The sequence below is a fragment of the Diadema antillarum genome, unplaced genomic scaffold (genome assembly GCF_040938485.1).
Source record: "Diadema antillarum isolate AM-2024a unplaced genomic scaffold, OU_Dant_1.0 scf00000013, whole genome shotgun sequence".
NCBI classification, from domain to species: Eukaryota; Metazoa; Echinodermata; class Echinoidea; order Diadematoida; family Diadematidae; genus Diadema; species Diadema antillarum.
The window spans coordinates 524,761-542,306 of record NW_027270902.1 but is presented as its reverse complement, the minus strand read 5'-3'; the positions used below and the strand labels follow the sequence as shown (position 1 = coordinate 542,306).

Genomic DNA, 17,546 nt, shown 5'->3' with positions numbered 1-17,546 from the left:
ATGTTGACATTATGATCTACATATCTAAACAGAAGAAGTGTTTCCACTCAAAACCCAGCCTCTAAGTAACAAACATTGCTTTGGGAATCTAATCTAAAATAATGTCTCAATATCAGATATGATGTCACATGCTTCCTTTTGCCACGGTAGGGCAGACTACACCAGAAAGCCATTAATTTCATGCAATCTGGGATGCCTAGAATACCCAAGATGCTACATGTACTTAAGTCTCTGATTTCTCTGTACAGAATGCTTTTTGAGTTTACATGTCTGCATCTGTTTCATAAAGGAGGGGGAGGGGGGGGGGACAAAATGAAAGAAAAGCAGCACCATTTCAAGCCTGTTGTATATACCTCAATAAACAATCTAACCAGAAATCAGCAAAAAGTTGCAATGCATCATATACCATTACAAAAATGGCCCCTCTGCCACATCCCATGACAAAAGACTGTTCTTTACAATGGTTAAACAGCAAAATGACACTAAGTAAGCCTAAAGACCCTAAAAGTTTTGTTCTCGTTTGTTTCTCTTTGATGAAATCACTGTACTGCAATGTCTATATTGGAAGCAAAGTGTTTTCATTTTCACCTTTGGCTTACACATTACTTTGTGCAACTACCTACATCTTTTCATGATGGCCATTTCTACATACGAAAACCGTATGACTGCACTGTATCACACCCCAATCTATGCATCATAAACAAGCAACACATGGTCCACTGTAACAAGTTTTTTTCTCTTGGTAATGCTTGGGTTTCTGAGGCATCGAAGGAATGTTTACACGGTGAATATACAAACAAATGGGTCAACGCAGGAGTAAAAGGGTTGGTACCATCATACTGCACACGGTGGAAACTTGTTATAACAAGGTCAGACATAGTGAGATATCAGCTGTAACTAGGAAATTTAAGTCATCCCAGGCAGCTTGATATAGCAAGGTTCCTTTGTACCTAATTCCGGCACGGGGCGCTGTTAACCATGCGTTGGGGTTGCTGGTCCGGTTACTTTGTACCATACTTGTGCACACAGCAATTCAGACCATCTGCTTTATGCAGCTACTCCAAAAGTCAGCAGAGAGATTTAGTGTTGGAACCTGCACACAGCAGCCACCTAATTTGTCTCCCATGGGTTATACATTATACATGTATATTAAGTGGCCACACACTATACACTGAACACTGACTGTTGGCATACTTATCAAGTTATAACTATCCATTCAGCAAATTCCTGCATCTTGCACAACAGAGTTAATTTTTAGGAAAACAATTTTGACAACCAAGAGAAGCATACAAGATATTAGAATGAAAATATTGTCTTTCGCACACATGTGTGACTGGGAAAAGATTACCAGTAATGGCCTGTCCCATCAAGGTGTGTATAAGGGATAAAGAATTATGTGACACCTATTACAGACAGTATCACAATATATATGCAAATTAGCCACAAACCTGGGTACAGAGGCCACCTTTTAACAGAGGCCACTTTTCATGTTTCCCTTGAGTGGTTGCAAAGTGCAGGTTTGACTGTATATTGCATGCCAGACATAACTCTTCACCATAAGTTCATTTGAAGACTTTAAACTAATTGGTCATTTGTGTGACGCATACACACAGCTGATAGGAACACCAGTATCCAAGTCTCGCCTAAATTAAAAGTGAAATGTATAACCCCGCACAGCATATCAAACCAGCATGCCTGATAACACAGGACAAGGATTAATTGATACGCTATCAATGTACGTTTGTTTTTCTCTCTGGCAAACACAAAACTTAGCTCACAGAATCTACATCTACGTGGTACTGTCTTATCATTGATAATAACAATAATAATCGCTGGTTTTTGTATTGCGCATTTCAGACTTGTTAAGAATTTCAATACGCTTTACAGACTATCATTACCCCAATGACTGGATACATACCAATACGTACACTCCCACTATGATGAACAGTTAATAACATAACTCTTGTTACAATGAAGTAAAAATTCAGGTCCAAAATTATCATCTATACATCTTTATGTACTTATACTGTTCAGCTACAAAGAAATTTCGACATAACGAAAGAAAACCGCTGGTCCCGAGGACTTCATTATAACGGAAGTTGCCTGTATTCAAACCAGCTCTGACAGTGCTTAATCTCCACTCCAGTTGGCATTTTAAAATGGTTTCTGCATTTTTTTTTTCAGAATAATGAAGCAAATGACCACAGAGGAAGGGGCATTTTGGGATGCAGGGTCAGAACAAGCAAGAAAGTGGTATCAAGCCACAAATAAAATCTTAATAGCATTATTTTGGAAGATGACTTGATAACATTGCAGACAATATCAAGTACATTACAGATGATGATCCTTTCCTATCAGAAGCAAGGCAATGGTATTCGTTTGAAGGGCATTTGTCTCAGGGAGAATGTTTAGGTAAGAAGCTCTCACTAAAAGCCAAAACCAAAATTTGAGTCTCGCATTGCTTATGCATCAAACCTGCCAAGTCAACCAGTGGTGTGCAATCTCACTCTTGTCTATCTCAAATTAAAAAAAACAAGCTTGCGAGAGAATGATACCGCTTGGAGTTAAGTACCGACTACAAATTTTTATTCTGCATGAGCAGTCTGCATATGAAAGCGTGTAAAAGCACTTTACATGTTTGTGCTTTTATAGAACCATATACAATTCATAATACTTTATTGTCTGTTCTGTTTTTTTTTTTTTTTTTTTTTTTTGCTAATAGCCTCAATACTTTATCTTTCTCTATTTACAAAATATGTACAAATATAATAATTGATGAACAAAAACACAAACAAACAACAAATATTGCAGCAGGTGTTATTTCTTCTTCTTTTCCGGTGAACATCTGGGACAGAACCTGTAAAAAGATAAAACAGAGGAAGGGCGAAAAAGTGAAAACATACAGTGAACACGTATGTAGAATCAAATCTTTGCAGCATGACCTCAGACTAAGAATGTACAATAACTGGGCTCTATGAACTCTACCGACAGCATTGATTTTGTTCACCTGATATGTACAGGGGTGTCAATCTTGTAATAAGTATAGCTGCATTTTGAGGGCCGAAAAGGCATACTTTTGGTGGAAAATAGTATTCTTAACTTTTGCTGTATTGGGCATGAGTAGTAACACAATTTGGGGAAAACAGTATTTTCCATGAAACTTGCACTATTTTTGGGCAAAATACAAAGGAAGTAAAAAAAGCAGGAAAAAAAATAAATTGTTGGCATCTCTGCCCATCCCAGCTCATGTGTTTCATGTAGTGAGTGATGGAGATGTGCTAAAAAAATATATGAAAACAAATGAGCATCAACGGATTGGGAGAAATAGTGATAATTAGACAAATTAAATTGGTGCAAACAGTTTGGTTGTACATCACTCTTCACTCAAAAACTTCATTTGATAACATCTTATTACAAAAAATTAGAAACTTGGTTTGTTGGTGGCATTATGATACATTAAGAATCCTACGAACTGAAGGATTGAAATGATGGTAAAACTAATACAGTGCACTCCCGTTATAATGAACACGGTTATAACAAAATTCCGGTCACAACGAAGTCAAAATTCAGGCCGCAACATTGTCCATTCTATGTGTTTTCATTGTTTATTTGTTCGGTTATAACAATATTTCATATATGACGAAAGAAATCTGCGGGTCCCAAGGACTTCCTTGTAACGGGAGTCCACTGTACATAAATCAGTACAAACTTACCATTTTCCTTTCGGTTTTGTGACAAGACCGACGCAAGCAAAGTGGAACCATTCAATTGGACACTATAATTAGAGATATAAAAACAAAAATGAAACAATACACAAATCATTTTCTCAAATGAAGGACAGAATGTCAGCTGACCTATCTAGAAGCATTCCTAAAGATCACTACTTTTCTGTTTAGAATTATCAGAATCTTGCACTCTTCTTCCTTTTGATGTAAAATATGTCCTTTCCAGCAGAACTTGTATTGTCTACAATTACAGGTGCTACAATGCTACAGCAATCTCCAGCAGCACAGCAAATATAAGGAACATTCAGGTTAACAAGATTTACTCAAAAAGTGACAACCAGTGCACAGTCTACAGTCTGACTGGTTTTCTGGCACCTAAACAATATCCCCAAACATATAACAAGTAAAAACAAAACAGAACTAGAAATATCACTGAAGGTGATTAATACCCCCGCCCCGTGACGACAGTCTTACCCAAGGAATGATCTTTCCTTGATCTTCTGCCATTTAAATGCCGTTACCATGGCAACGCAGCTTCCGACACGTCCGAAAAATATGTCTTGCACATCTTCCCACCAAGACTATTGTGTGTGCCACATTTCATAAGCTTTTGTCAAAAACTGAGGTAGTTCAATCCACAAGATCTTTCCTTGATCTTCCGCCATTAATATGCTGTTACCATGGCAACGCAGCTTCCGACACGTCCAAAAAATATGTCTTGCACATCTTCCCACCAAGACCAATGTGTGTGCCACATTTCATGAGCTTCAGTCGAATACAGAGGAAGTAGTTCAATCCGCAAGATCTTTCCTTGATCTTCTGCCATTTATATGCCGTTACCATGGCAATGCAGCTTCCGACACGTCCGAAAAATATGTCTTCCACATCTTCCCACCAAGATCAAGGTGTGTGCCACATTTCATAAGCTTTGGTCAAAAAACTGAGGAAGTAGTTAAATCCGCAAGATCTTTCCTTGATCTTCTGCCAATAATATGCCGTTACCATGGCAACGTACTTTCGGGTACCGTCAAAAAATGCGTCTTGCACATCTACAACCAAAGGCACACATCTGTACCAAGTTTCATGGAAATTGGGCAAAAACTGAGGAAGTAGTTTGCAACACAAAATTTTCCATCATTTTGGCTCATAATATGTGAGCTGTTACCATGGCAACATACTTTTTGTCACTGTCAAGAAATGTGTCATGCTGACCTATATCCTAAGACAAACATTCAATATGAATTCCATGAGAATTGGAAGAACACTAATGAAGCAGTTTTGCCATGAAGCATTTTGCCCTATATTTTACCAATAACATGCCGTTACCATGGCAACGCACTTTTTGCCACTGCGGAAATATGTGTCTTGCACATTAACATATTCAGATGAACATCTGTACCTAATTTCATAAAAATTGATCAAAAACTGTGGGAGGAGTTCGCGACGCAAGATTTGTACCCATTTTTGCCCATAATATGCCGTTACCATGGCAACGTACTTTTGGGTACTGTCAAAAAATACGTCTTGCACATCTACAACCCAAGGCACACATCTGTGCCAAGTTTTATGGGAATCGGTTGAAAACTGAGGAAGTAGTTCGCGACGCAAGATTTGCAACGGACCGACCGCCCGACCGCCCGCTGATTCCTATATACCCCCTTCAAACTTCGTTTGGCGGGGGTATAAAAATTGTGGAGAATGAAACTTTAGTCCATTCATCATATAAACCACCACATTGCCCCATTTTTCAAAATAATGCAACAACCACAGATTTTCATATTTCAGCGGTGGAATTACCAATATCATGCCTCAGGAAAGAAAGCATTAGCTTTCTTAATCAAAATAAGCTCTATCATATTCCATATTCCAAGGCTGCACACTGACCTATTTTTTCTATTGGTCCAACCTGTCTGTCAAACCAGTGGATACATAGTTTTTCCATGTTTTACTGGTCCATTCCTGAAAAAGTTACTAGTCCAACAGTGGTTTTTACTGGTCAGGGACAGTCGGACCAGTGCCAGTGTGCAGTGTCGCATATTCATACTATTTGCCCTTTATTGTCTCTTATTGTCTCTCTCAGTCAATTGATGGATACTTCCAATATAATAGTCCTCATATTCATATCAATGGATTCTTTCTTTGAGTATCTATGCCCACTATCAGTTGCAGTAGTCATCCTACAGATGCTACTGTGTTAGAAATGACAGAATCTTTGCAAAAGCAATGGGAGTGGGGACACTCACGTCGGGGTTGTCGCAACCGATCATCTCGCCGTAAGACACTTGGTGGCACAGACAGTAGGTCGGCTCATTGGGGTCAACCGGCATGTCCAGCACGTCGGAGGGTGAGCTGATGACCGATGGTAACGTGAGGATTGGTGTGACCGCTCTGATGGCCAGGAAAGGAGAAGAAAGTGAACATGGGTGTCAGATTGAGAGATCACTGTTATTTTAGTTAATTCATGCCACTAAGTTTAAGCTTTAAGGCTGACAATTCCATATTCCATATTCCATATTCCATATCTCTCGCATGTCTGGAGATATAAGCTCAAATTAGCTTGCAAAACAATCTTACATATTTTCAAGATGGACATTGAAAGCACAAAACGTAAAGAAATGTTATCAAAGATGTTAGGTAATCATGTGTCACTCTTTGTCGTTCAATTTTCTTTTCTCAAGTCAGGGCTACCAGCTTTCATACTGTATACATCAAACTGAAAGAAGTTCCACAGAGCAATCAGTTATATACTCTCGTATTTTGTAACCCTAGATTCAAGATAGCAAACTTCAAATGCCACCAAAAAAAAAAGACCTTAGTGGTTGAGATTAAACAAAAACAATTACTTCTTCTTCATTTTTTTTTCATTTTCAGGCTAGTAGATTTTCTTTCAGGCAAGTAAAAATATGAAAAGAGAGAAATTGACTTGCATGAAATAGAGTCAGGGTGGAGCCCTGCTATAACCCTCGCATACGATTCTTAAATTATTCGAATTCATGAAGTTTTTTATGCAACTGACTGACATATTGCCCCTACTGTACATTGATTTAGGGCAATTTGTCAATCAGTTGCATTAATATCTTAAATTATTCTGTTCTTACGGTTCTATTGCAGGTGTCTTCAGCTTTTTTCTCGATGTCTTTGGCGTCTCATCATCTGACGATCTACCGGTCTTCTTCAGCTTCTTCCCCGACTTCTCTGTTCCTTTCTTTTCTGATGAGATCAATACATATATTCATGCCAAATTATTCATTTACACTGAAATAGTCTAAAAAGAGGATCAAGAAATAATGCTTTGTATTTTCATGGCTCTGCTGAGTGAAATTTAAGAGGAAGATTTGCCCCAATTATACAGAGGGATAATAAAGTACATTGATTGCGAATTTATGATCCTTAAAAGAATAATCAGAATCCTAACGTTTTCTATTGTACTGGCAAACCTTTAAATGTGGCAACTCACGCGAACTCATCATAATAATTTACTCTTTTCTTTTCTTTTTTGTGCCTGGTCAAGATCAGTAAACTTTGGTTGTTTTCAAAGTCACAGTACAGAGTACTTTGTATAGATTCTAATATCTCTAAATAGTAAAGGCAATTCACAATATAATTTTTGAGTTGGCTCAGTCAAGTACAATATATGCATAAGAACTTAAGACACAGTGCATTACAATATATATCTAAACTGCAATTTTTAGACCATTGCTTTGACATACAAAACACTGGGGTGCATTCCATCTTCTTTTAATTGCTACAGCTGTTACAGTTAGTTGAATTTGAGCGCATTTCCCGAGCAATATGCTGATATTGTCTCTATCAATATTGTACTATAGCTGGAACTACAGTAGACCTCGCCTAAGTCGACATCGCATAAGTCGACAACTCGCTTAAGTCGACACAATAAAAAAGTCCCGATTTTTGCCTTTGTTATTCCTTGAAAATTTCCTCGTCTTAGTCGACATTTCTAAGTCGACAACTCGCGTAAGTCGACCTGATTTTTCAGTGCCAACTGAGCTGAAATACGTGTTAATTCCCTCGTCTAAGTCGACATAACTTTTCGCTCAAAATCTTATCGCCATTCTCTGAAAAAGAATTGTTTTCCCCGCTCCGATTCGCTGCATTTCTACTCGGTAATTCGCAAATGTACGTCATCGCGGTAGCGTTCGCGCCATGCGTCCATTGTCTTGTATGCCAGAATAGAAAGGGCATACACTCATTTACACTGGAGTATTACATGACGTAGTACCCAAGGCAGTTCACTTTACCCCTTTTCTCCCTCTCGTTTTTCTCAAAACGCAAAAATTTTGTACACTTAACTATGTCCCAGTAGGTATTCATTATCCGAACATGAAATGTTTTGGAAATCCAAATATTCTGACGTTAATTATTCCGAAGCGGTATCAAAACCTGGGCCCTTTCTAAAAAATTTATTACAATGCAACTAATAATGCAACTCAAAAAAATCAAATGCAGGTGTATCAAATCACACGCAACTTTTGCATCTAAACGCAAGAGCGTTGCTGAAAAGACTTGCGTCTGATAATCATATGAAACTAGAAAATAACTGAGCGAACCTGAAACTCAATTGCGTTTAGACGCAACTCTAAAAATCAAATGTAAGTTCATCAAATCACACACAACGATGTATTTAAACGCAAGAGCGTTGCAGAGAAGACTTGCGGTTTTGTACAAAACTAGAAACTGCGTTTAAAAACATCTCTATACCAGGGCTCGACACTAACTTTATTTTTCGTTGGCCCGATGGGGCCACCAAAATCATCAATTTCAAATTTTTGGTGGCCCGAGAGAAAAATTTGGAGGCCCGAAAAAAAAATTGATAAAAGTCCATTTTTTTTAATAAGTCGCACACTCACTGCATGCATTTATGCATTTCCGGCGCAAAAAGTTACGAAGTTATTGACACACTTTTCAAAAAATTCTGGTGGCCCGAGGTGGGCCACCAAATTTGCTCTTTTCTGAAATTTGGTGGCCCGACTTTCATTTTTGGTGGCCCCGGGCCACCGGGCCACCGTTAGTGTCGAGCTCTATACATCTACGGAAGTGGGTTATTGTTGAAAAGACTTGCATTACTTTTTTTATTTCGTAAGCAAAATTAGAAATTAAACGCAACTCTGAAAATCCAATGCAAGTCCATCAAATCACACGGAAAGCTGAAAGACGTGCGTTTGATAATCATACGAAACTAGAAAATTGTAGGGAACTTTTTTTTAACTCAATCGCGTTTAAACGCAACTCTAAAAATCAAATGCAAATCCATCAAATCACACGTAACGCTGTATTTTAACGCGAGAGCGGTGCAGAGAAGACTTGCGGTTTTTGTACGGAACTATAAGAAACTGCATTTAAACGCAACTCTAAACATCCGTGTGTTATTGTTTAAAAGACTTGCATTATTTTTCATTTCGTAAGCAAAATAAGAAATCAAACGCAACTCTGAAAATCAAATGCAAGTCTATCAAATCACACATAACCCTGTATTTAAACGCAAGAGCGTTGCAGAAAAGACTTGCGGTTTTTGTACGAAACTGTAAGAAACTGCGTTTAAACACATCTCTAAACATCTCTGGAAGTGTGTTATTTAAAAGATTTGCATTATTTTTCATTTCGTAAGCAAAATTAAAAATTAAACGCAATTATGAAAATCAAATGCAAGTCCATCAAATCACACGGAACGCTGAAAAGACTTGCGTTTGATAATCATACAAAACTAGAAAATTGTATGAAATTTAAACTCAATTGCGTTTAAACGCAACTCTAAAAATCAAATGCAAGTCCGTCAAATCACAAGCAACGGTGTATTCAAAAAGCAAAAGCGTTTGAGAAAAGACTTGCGGGTTTTGTCCGAAACTAGAAACTGCGTTTAAACGCATCAAAATTTACGGAAGTGAGTTATGGTTGAAAAGGCTCGCATTATTTTTTATTTCGTAACGGAACTTTCGCCGTGACCGAACTTAGTCTGCACTTGCAGGGGAAAGACATCGCAACATTCACACGTTTCAAACTGCCGAAACGCATGCTGCTTCACAAAATGTCAATGAAAAAATGACAACGAATTATTGTTAAAGTTCGCTATGCCGAAGGTTTAAATCTCAGTCCAAAGTTAAATTAGTCCGACAATGGAAAGAGGTTTGTTTTTACGAAGGTTATAGTAGTCCGAAAGATGTCGTTTTCAAACAAACTTTTCTTCTTCTTTTTATCTTAGACGGGCCCGCGCCGTACAGAGCAGTAATATTACGAATCGGAGCGCGAGAACAATTTTCAGAGTATGGCAATACCAATTTTAAACAGAACAAATATGGCGACTTAGGGAAGGAAAATCACACATATTTCAACTCAGTCGGCACTGAAGTTATCTCGACAGAATCATGCGAAATCACACGCATATCTTCGTATCAACGCACTTGAATTTAAATCGCAAAGTTAATGTTGGGGAATTTGCGTTTGATATTTCAAATCAAGCTTAAAAAGTAAAGTGTCTAGAAACGGGCCTAGGTTTCCGATCCCGCTCTCTCAAAATCTCTCTAGAGATTTGGAAATTGTGGGTTGTCGTTACTAACCCGCGCGAGATTAGTTATGCATGAACTAAAACATTATTGTTGCTGATGTCAGTAGGCATGTTTTGGCGGCAAAATGAATAAGATTTGGGTAGCGATCCCCATCGTGATCCTAATCTATACTCTGTACAGGTGAAATTAGTTTTCATTTATAAGTCGACAAAATGTCGACTTACGCGTAAGTCGACATTCGCGTAAGTCGACATGTTTTGCTCAGTCCCGATTATGTTGACTTACGCGAGGTTGACTGTATATCCACTATGTCCCACTGGAAAAAAAAAAATGACTACCTTACAGATACAGAAATACATCAAGATTCAAGTATATTATAATCATTGTAATGTCGGCTAGTTACAGTTTTAGAAATTAATCAGCATAACTAATTAAACAAATCAAAAATATGCACTGGCTCCTGCGTGAAATACTGCTGAGGAAATCCATCCAACTGGGTATGAATGGTTGAGAGTAAAAGAGAAAACCTACTCTTTTCTCTGTTCTCTATTGGTGTAGTCTGTTCAAGTGTCCTCTCCTTGAGTTCCTGTTCAAACCGAGCAAGGTCTGAGTCTAACCTCCTGATGTGTTTGTCAACCTGCGAAAAAAGTCAACAACATTCATACTTAAATTGTTTGAGCACAGGCTTAACAGTTAACTACTGTCCATTCATTAACGCTAGACTGGTGTATCGATAGGACGTTTTCATAAAACTTTAAGACCGCATGAAGGCAGACACATTTGCCTGATGAAGGCAATGTTCAAGAAGATATAGGCAGAAATGTACTCTTGGCAAAAAAATAAGAAAAGAAACTTCTCTTTCAAAGTGGAATAAAACTCAAATATGAATTGGGGAAATGTGGCGATAATAGTAGGACACATCAGTGAAGTTTGAGGAAAATCTATTAATCTATTCAAACGTTATTGTTCTTAAATGTTTTGGTACTGCCATTGCTGGATGAGAAGACTACAATATTAAATGAAGTCAAGCATGGGCAATATAAAGAAAATACATGTATAAAGAGAATTCGACAGATTTTCATTTTCCTAGCATACATTGTAGTCTTCTTCGTCCGGCTCAATGTGTAAAAAAAAAGAAGAAAAAAAAAAAGAAAGACACTCCTTTATGTTTATGTATACTTCATGAACAAGATGCAGCCGCCTGTTCTTTGTGTTTTGATGAATTACAAAAGCAATTTGTTGTCCCAGCTCATCATTACTTGTGACATAAAATAGTGAACACTGCAACTCTTGTTCTAAATTTGAAATGTGTACTTGGGGCTACATGCTGCTCAAAATGTCTACGAAAGCAACACATTCTAACAAACCATCAACGTACTGGAAAAGCTACTACGGACAGTGATGTCCATGTCCATTCCAACAGCTGAATGACAGCAAACATGCACAAGAAATTATCTACAATTATTCATTCATTCATTTATTATTATTATCATATATATTTTTATTTTATTTTATTTATTTATTTTTTTTTGGGGGGGGGGGGGGGGGAGGTTCGGGGGGTGAAAAGGGCGAAATCATTCGATGTTATACCATTTCATAAGTCTGCATAGCAAGCTGAACCTTGTCGTCCCCATACTCTCGGCTCTTGGTGAAGGCGTCGTTGATCTTTTTCAGTTTTGCTGACCGCTGCTCTGGCTTCAGATCTCTCACTGTCTTTAAGTACTCTTCTGTGTCGCTGTCTATACTCTTGGCCAGCTCTGTGCAGAAAACACATAAATAAAACATGATCATAAGATGAATGCTTTTGTCCTGATAATTTTTAAGGTCAACAGGTATCATGTATGTTAAACACACAAACATAATAAAGGTGTGTGCAATGGCAAAATATACACACATCCAAGTACAATATGTAAAATGCTTCTTGATTGCATTATCTTTATCATCATCTCAACAATCATCATCACCGACGTCAACCAGCTCACAGACGCGAGGATTCGGGAGAGCCAGAGAAGTTTACTGAATCAATTGGACGTCATAATAACTTCTAAGCTGGGCTCATTTCAGCAGCAGATCAACGACAACCAGTGAGAACTTAGTGATGTTCAAATAGCTAAGATAGAGGAGATGAGCAAAGACGAATACAAGTTTCAGAAGCGAGGAAACAAAGAACAGTACAAAGTCAACGTAAAGCTGGCCAGAAAGCTAAAAGAGGCTGACATCATCTTAGAAGAAGGAGAGAAGGCGAGAGCTGAAGCAAAGCAGCGGATAAACAAAGGTATTCAGATTATTGATCAGAGACAGAAATTAATCAAGATGGTCGACAGTTCAGAGTCTGAATGGCTGACTGTAGACGAATACACAAAGAAGTCTCTGGCCCAGGATTCCAACAACGAAAAGCGGATCATGAGAGCGCAGTTGAGAGTGCAAAAAAAGAGGAAAGAGAAAGCTTCAGCCAACAAACTGAAGTATGGCAGGAGGTTCAGCCCGTACCAGCAGGCAGGCATGACAACGACAAGAGGCGCGGAGTACACTCCGTCTCAGTATGCGGGCTGACCAGTAACCTCGGTGTCGCAACGGAGCTACTTGTACATGTACACCAGGAAGCCATGATCATGCTTCGCATGCGGAAAGACAGGACACTGGAGAGCCGAATGTTCAGAGGCGAGATTTGAAGGCGGAAACAAGATAAGTACCCCCTTAATTTCTGAATTATTGTCATTTCTGTCATTATCGTTATATCACCACCACAACCTCATCGTAAGGACAGTCAATTTCATCAACAAAATGATCATTACAACCATCATCACCATTCATCATTGGTATTTGCATATTTATAGTGACAGTAATAATGCATGGCTGCCAACTCTATCAAAATCAGTGAGATTTGAAAGAGCTTGCACTCAGGGAGATACTTGCACGTTACATACATCTCTCACTGGGTATAAATAAATATTCCAAAAGTCAGGGATATGTTGTTTAGTTCTCTTATTTAGACATGACAAGGACTATTGAAGATTTCAGGAAGCCTACTACAGAAGATTTCAGGAAGCCTACTACAGAGTCAGGGAGAATTGGCAGAGATTGCCACTACCCTTCTAGGTTATTCATTTATTTATTTATTATTCTTTTTTTTTTTTGGGGGGGGGGAGGGGGGGAGGGACTGGTGCTATTGTAAATATCAACCAAGAAAGAAATACAGTATATTTCATATACAAATTCAAATGGAAGAGCACAAGACAATTAAAAGTTGGAAGAATCGCTCTTGATGAAAGCTGCAGTTAATTTCAAATTAAGCTCTCACAAGCATCAACACTGGTGAAGCTGATTTTATTTTTTTCCCCAGTTGAGCATCTTAAAGATTAATCTTGCCCTTGTACAATGTACTTGCAATACTGGTTTCATTGGCTACAATGTACATTATGGAAGGAATGGACATTTTCCACAAACTGAAACTACTAGAAGGTATTTCACAATATCACTAACCTTGTGTACGCTGGTCCAAGTCCCGCATGAGAGTGAAGTTTCGTTGCAGCTCAAACGGCAGGTTTTCAATGCCTGGAATGAGGGAAAACACAGAACACAATCATGCAAGTATTAAATCTTATGATATGTGAATCACATTGTCAGCACCTGTAATTTATGGTTCATATGCAAGGCTTATATATAGGCTTATATACAGGCCAATATATATATTTTCTCTCTCTCTCTCTTTCTACATATATGTAGAGAGAGAGAGAGAGAAAATATATATATTAGCCTATGTATAAGCCTATATATACATATATATATAATATACGCTGTATATATACCATATGTTTCATGATGTACTTTCACTGGACACAGACTGTCAGTAGAAAAGTATGCTCTTTCATTTCAATAAACGATTTGGAGGCATATATACATGTATGGGGATTCTGAGGATCCTAATTTAAACAATAATAATATTAAATTTAGACATTCATAATGCGCAACATATCCACTCAAAGGTGATATATATTATATAAAAAGGAAAAGTTAACCTGCCATGATGCTTGAGTTATTTGTTAGGTTGGGTACAGAGTCTGTTTTCTTTTCTTTTCTTTTTTTTGCAATGAAAATCCTAAAAATAAGTAAGTCTATACCATTATTTTAATTTCTAACATACAGGGGTGTAATTAAGATAAGTATAATGCACTCTCAGAAGCGAGAAGACAAGTGAGCCAAGTAAATTGAACAGGTACTGTAATGGCCAAACTTTGTGAAGCATGGTACATTTGCTTGAATTTCCATTCAGGCACGAATAAAGATATTTAGTGAAAAAAAAAATGTAATAATCTTGTAATGCTCTTTACATTGTGCAAAATCTATATTTCAGTCCTCTTACTTCAGAGGTAAGTAGGAATATACATAATTTTGCGATTAATCAAGATCTGGCTCTCAATACTGTAAAAGTGGAAATTTTCACGTTGTATAAATTTTTGCACATCGAATTTCGCGTTACAAGAAACTAGCAGGAAAATGAAATCATGCAAATATTTTTGCTTGTGATATGTAACACAATCTACTGACTGTTTCTGGTTGCGCAGAATTAATAACACATGAAAAAATACCTGGCTGAGTGCAAAAAACTACTCCAATGAAAATAACCACGTTTACAGTCATCAAACATTGTGTACAAATACAGTGAAGTGAAAGCCCGGGTTGGTAAGACAGATCTGAGGGTGGCAACGTGGCCGTTTTGACTAAGCGAGGATAACAATAAAAAAATTTATAATAAAAAAAATATGGTTGGAAATAAAAGAAATATGTATATTATGATAGAATTTGAATTTGTTAGGAAATATTGATAATTAATTTATAGGGAAATATATATATTATATAGTCTGGCAAAAATAGTCAAAATTATGACTGATTGCCATTAAACCTAAAACAACAACAACAAACTCAAATTGCAAATACTCAAAGGAGAATGAAAGCCAAATATAAAGTGTGGATAGAGTGAAAGCAGCAATATATTTAGTAGAACACATTAGCGATCTAAGTTTGATGATAATCAATCTGTTCAAAAGTTAGGAGTTTTTATACCGGTACAGTGTTATGAGTTTTTTTTATAAGTTGCTGAATGAGAAGGCTACAACATTTCATTATGTCAGTTCTTGGCAAAGTAGGCCTATTAATCCATAAATGATATACCAATAAATGAAAACAACAAGTCCTGCACAGACAACAATATACAGAAAATATATTATAAAGATTTCTCAACAAATTCTAATTTTTCTAACATATATGAAAAACCACACAAATTGCCTTAGTAGTGTCTACCTCTTTCTGAAAGTTGGGGTACCGTATTGCATGTTCCTACATGTATTACAGTACATAGCCACATATACATGTCAGTATCAAGAGAGACTGAGTGAAATAAACAAATAAAGTAAATTTAAAATAAATTGTTGTGTGGATTTCTCTTACTTTCTTGTTTAGGATCTACTGTCACGTCACCCATGTGTGACGTCACAAACTGATCTTCTCATCCAGTGCAGCCAATGGATCATCCAATTTTCCTAAAGCATACATCACTGCACTGATGTGTTGTCCTAATGTTGTAGCATTCACTCAATCCATTTACATTACTTTGGTTTCATTCCCTTATTTTATGCTTGCATGCTTCATACACACGTGATGTCGAGTTGTTCAGACACTACACTATGCACGACTACACAGTCTACAGTTATTTATACACTTGTCAATATTTGTGTATGACTTGTTTCTTGAATTTCTCAACAATTCAACAAACATCTAGAGCCTCACACCTACATATTATATCCGGTATGGGGTGGTACTGTTCAGCTTTCAGTATTTGTGAACTACAAAAACTTGTTGATATTTACACATAACTAAACACTACCGACTAATTCTGCTTAGAGCAGCCCTATAAACCATCGGAGTTTACGGGGCCCCCGACGGGGACATCACCCGCCGCCTGCATAGAGAGTGGGTGGCCGCATACATCTTGTCAGCTATCATGTCCTCGAACTCGTTTCGCAGCGCCGCAAGCAGTGCGACATACACACAGCTCCGTATGACTCATTCATTCAATCCACAACACACGCACATCTCATCGCACGCTGCGGTAGTTTATGACTGACTGCAAGCGCTGCTCTGTGGAGGAATGCAAACAGGCCATGAATACATAATTAGTTCTTTTCTGATCCGCCAAAAACACCTTTTCCGTCATCCTCATCAAGTTTGAAAAGAACAGAATGAGTGATTGGAATGCCGAGCATCCATCCACACATATGACAACTCTGGTCACTTTCCACAAAATGTAGATTTCGGTACTTACTGTCCAAGTATTGCTCGAGATACAGAGCTGTAGCCATGGTTGTCAGATATGTTCCCGCGTATACAAGATTAGTCGCCGGCTATCACGTGACTGATTAGCATTGTGTTCTCGGATTGGCGGCCTGTTCAAAACGTCACTAGCCGAAGGACTGAAATGCTAATGCAATACGATTTCTTTCCATATCTACTTCCGGGTTGAAATAACCACTTGAACATCATACAGTGTATCAGCTTTGGCAGCTACTGAGTAACTTTGATTGAGATTTTGTCTAGAATGAGGGGTGATTGAAATCAGAAACGCGAGAGCATGTACTTGTGCACACAACTATATAAAGTGCAATTGTAACTATGTTAGCTCTGTAATATCAATGTGCAATTATCAGGGACCTGATACCTACTTGCTAGTTTGTTAATATACATATGTATACATTTTCTTCTGAGTCATATTCTTTGAAAGTAGGCCTATCTGGATAGATTAATTTTCAGAATTGTAAATTTCATTTCAAAGTTATCTTCATATTGATCTCTCTTCATAAAGCATAGGGTCAAACAGATATCATACTTATTATTTCTCTGTACATTCCAGCGCATGCTCTGGTTCTCTATCCCCCTCTCTGTCTATATGCATATATATATATATATATATATATATATATATATATATATATATATATATATATATATATATATATATATACATGTGTGTGTTTGTGTGTATGTGTTTAATTATTGTTTGCAGTGATTGTCTGCAGTTAATCAAAATATTTTTATTGTGTTCTAAATTCTATGTAGCCTACATGTAGGCAAAGATAACTGAGAAATTGGTCCTACTGAAAGAACACACACACCTACATACACAACTTAAAAAAAAATCAGAGCTTTTTGCAATGAAAACACACACACACACACACACACACACACACACACACACACATGAATTTGACATTGTAATATATCATCCATGATTATGCCTATATCA

The 17,546-nt window shown here is 37.5% G+C and overlaps 1 protein-coding gene across 1 annotated transcript; it reads right to left on the bottom strand.

Annotated features, from left to right (window-relative positions):
• Window positions 1–2,817: 2,817 nt before the first annotated feature.
• LOC139721085 (inhibitor of growth protein 4-like) lies at window positions 2,818–16,608 on the bottom strand. Its single transcript, XM_071632418.1, has 8 exons — window positions 16,569–16,608; window positions 13,730–13,801; window positions 11,837–12,003; window positions 10,778–10,883; window positions 6,824–6,935; window positions 5,969–6,113; window positions 3,714–3,775; window positions 2,818–2,857 (listed from the first exon to the last, which is right to left on the bottom strand). The coding sequence occupies exons 1-8, from the start codon at window positions 16,603–16,605 to the stop codon at window positions 2,818–2,820; spliced, it is 741 nt and encodes a 246-aa protein (XP_071488519.1). The 5' UTR covers window positions 16,606–16,608.
• Window positions 16,609–17,546: the final 938 nt, after the last annotated feature.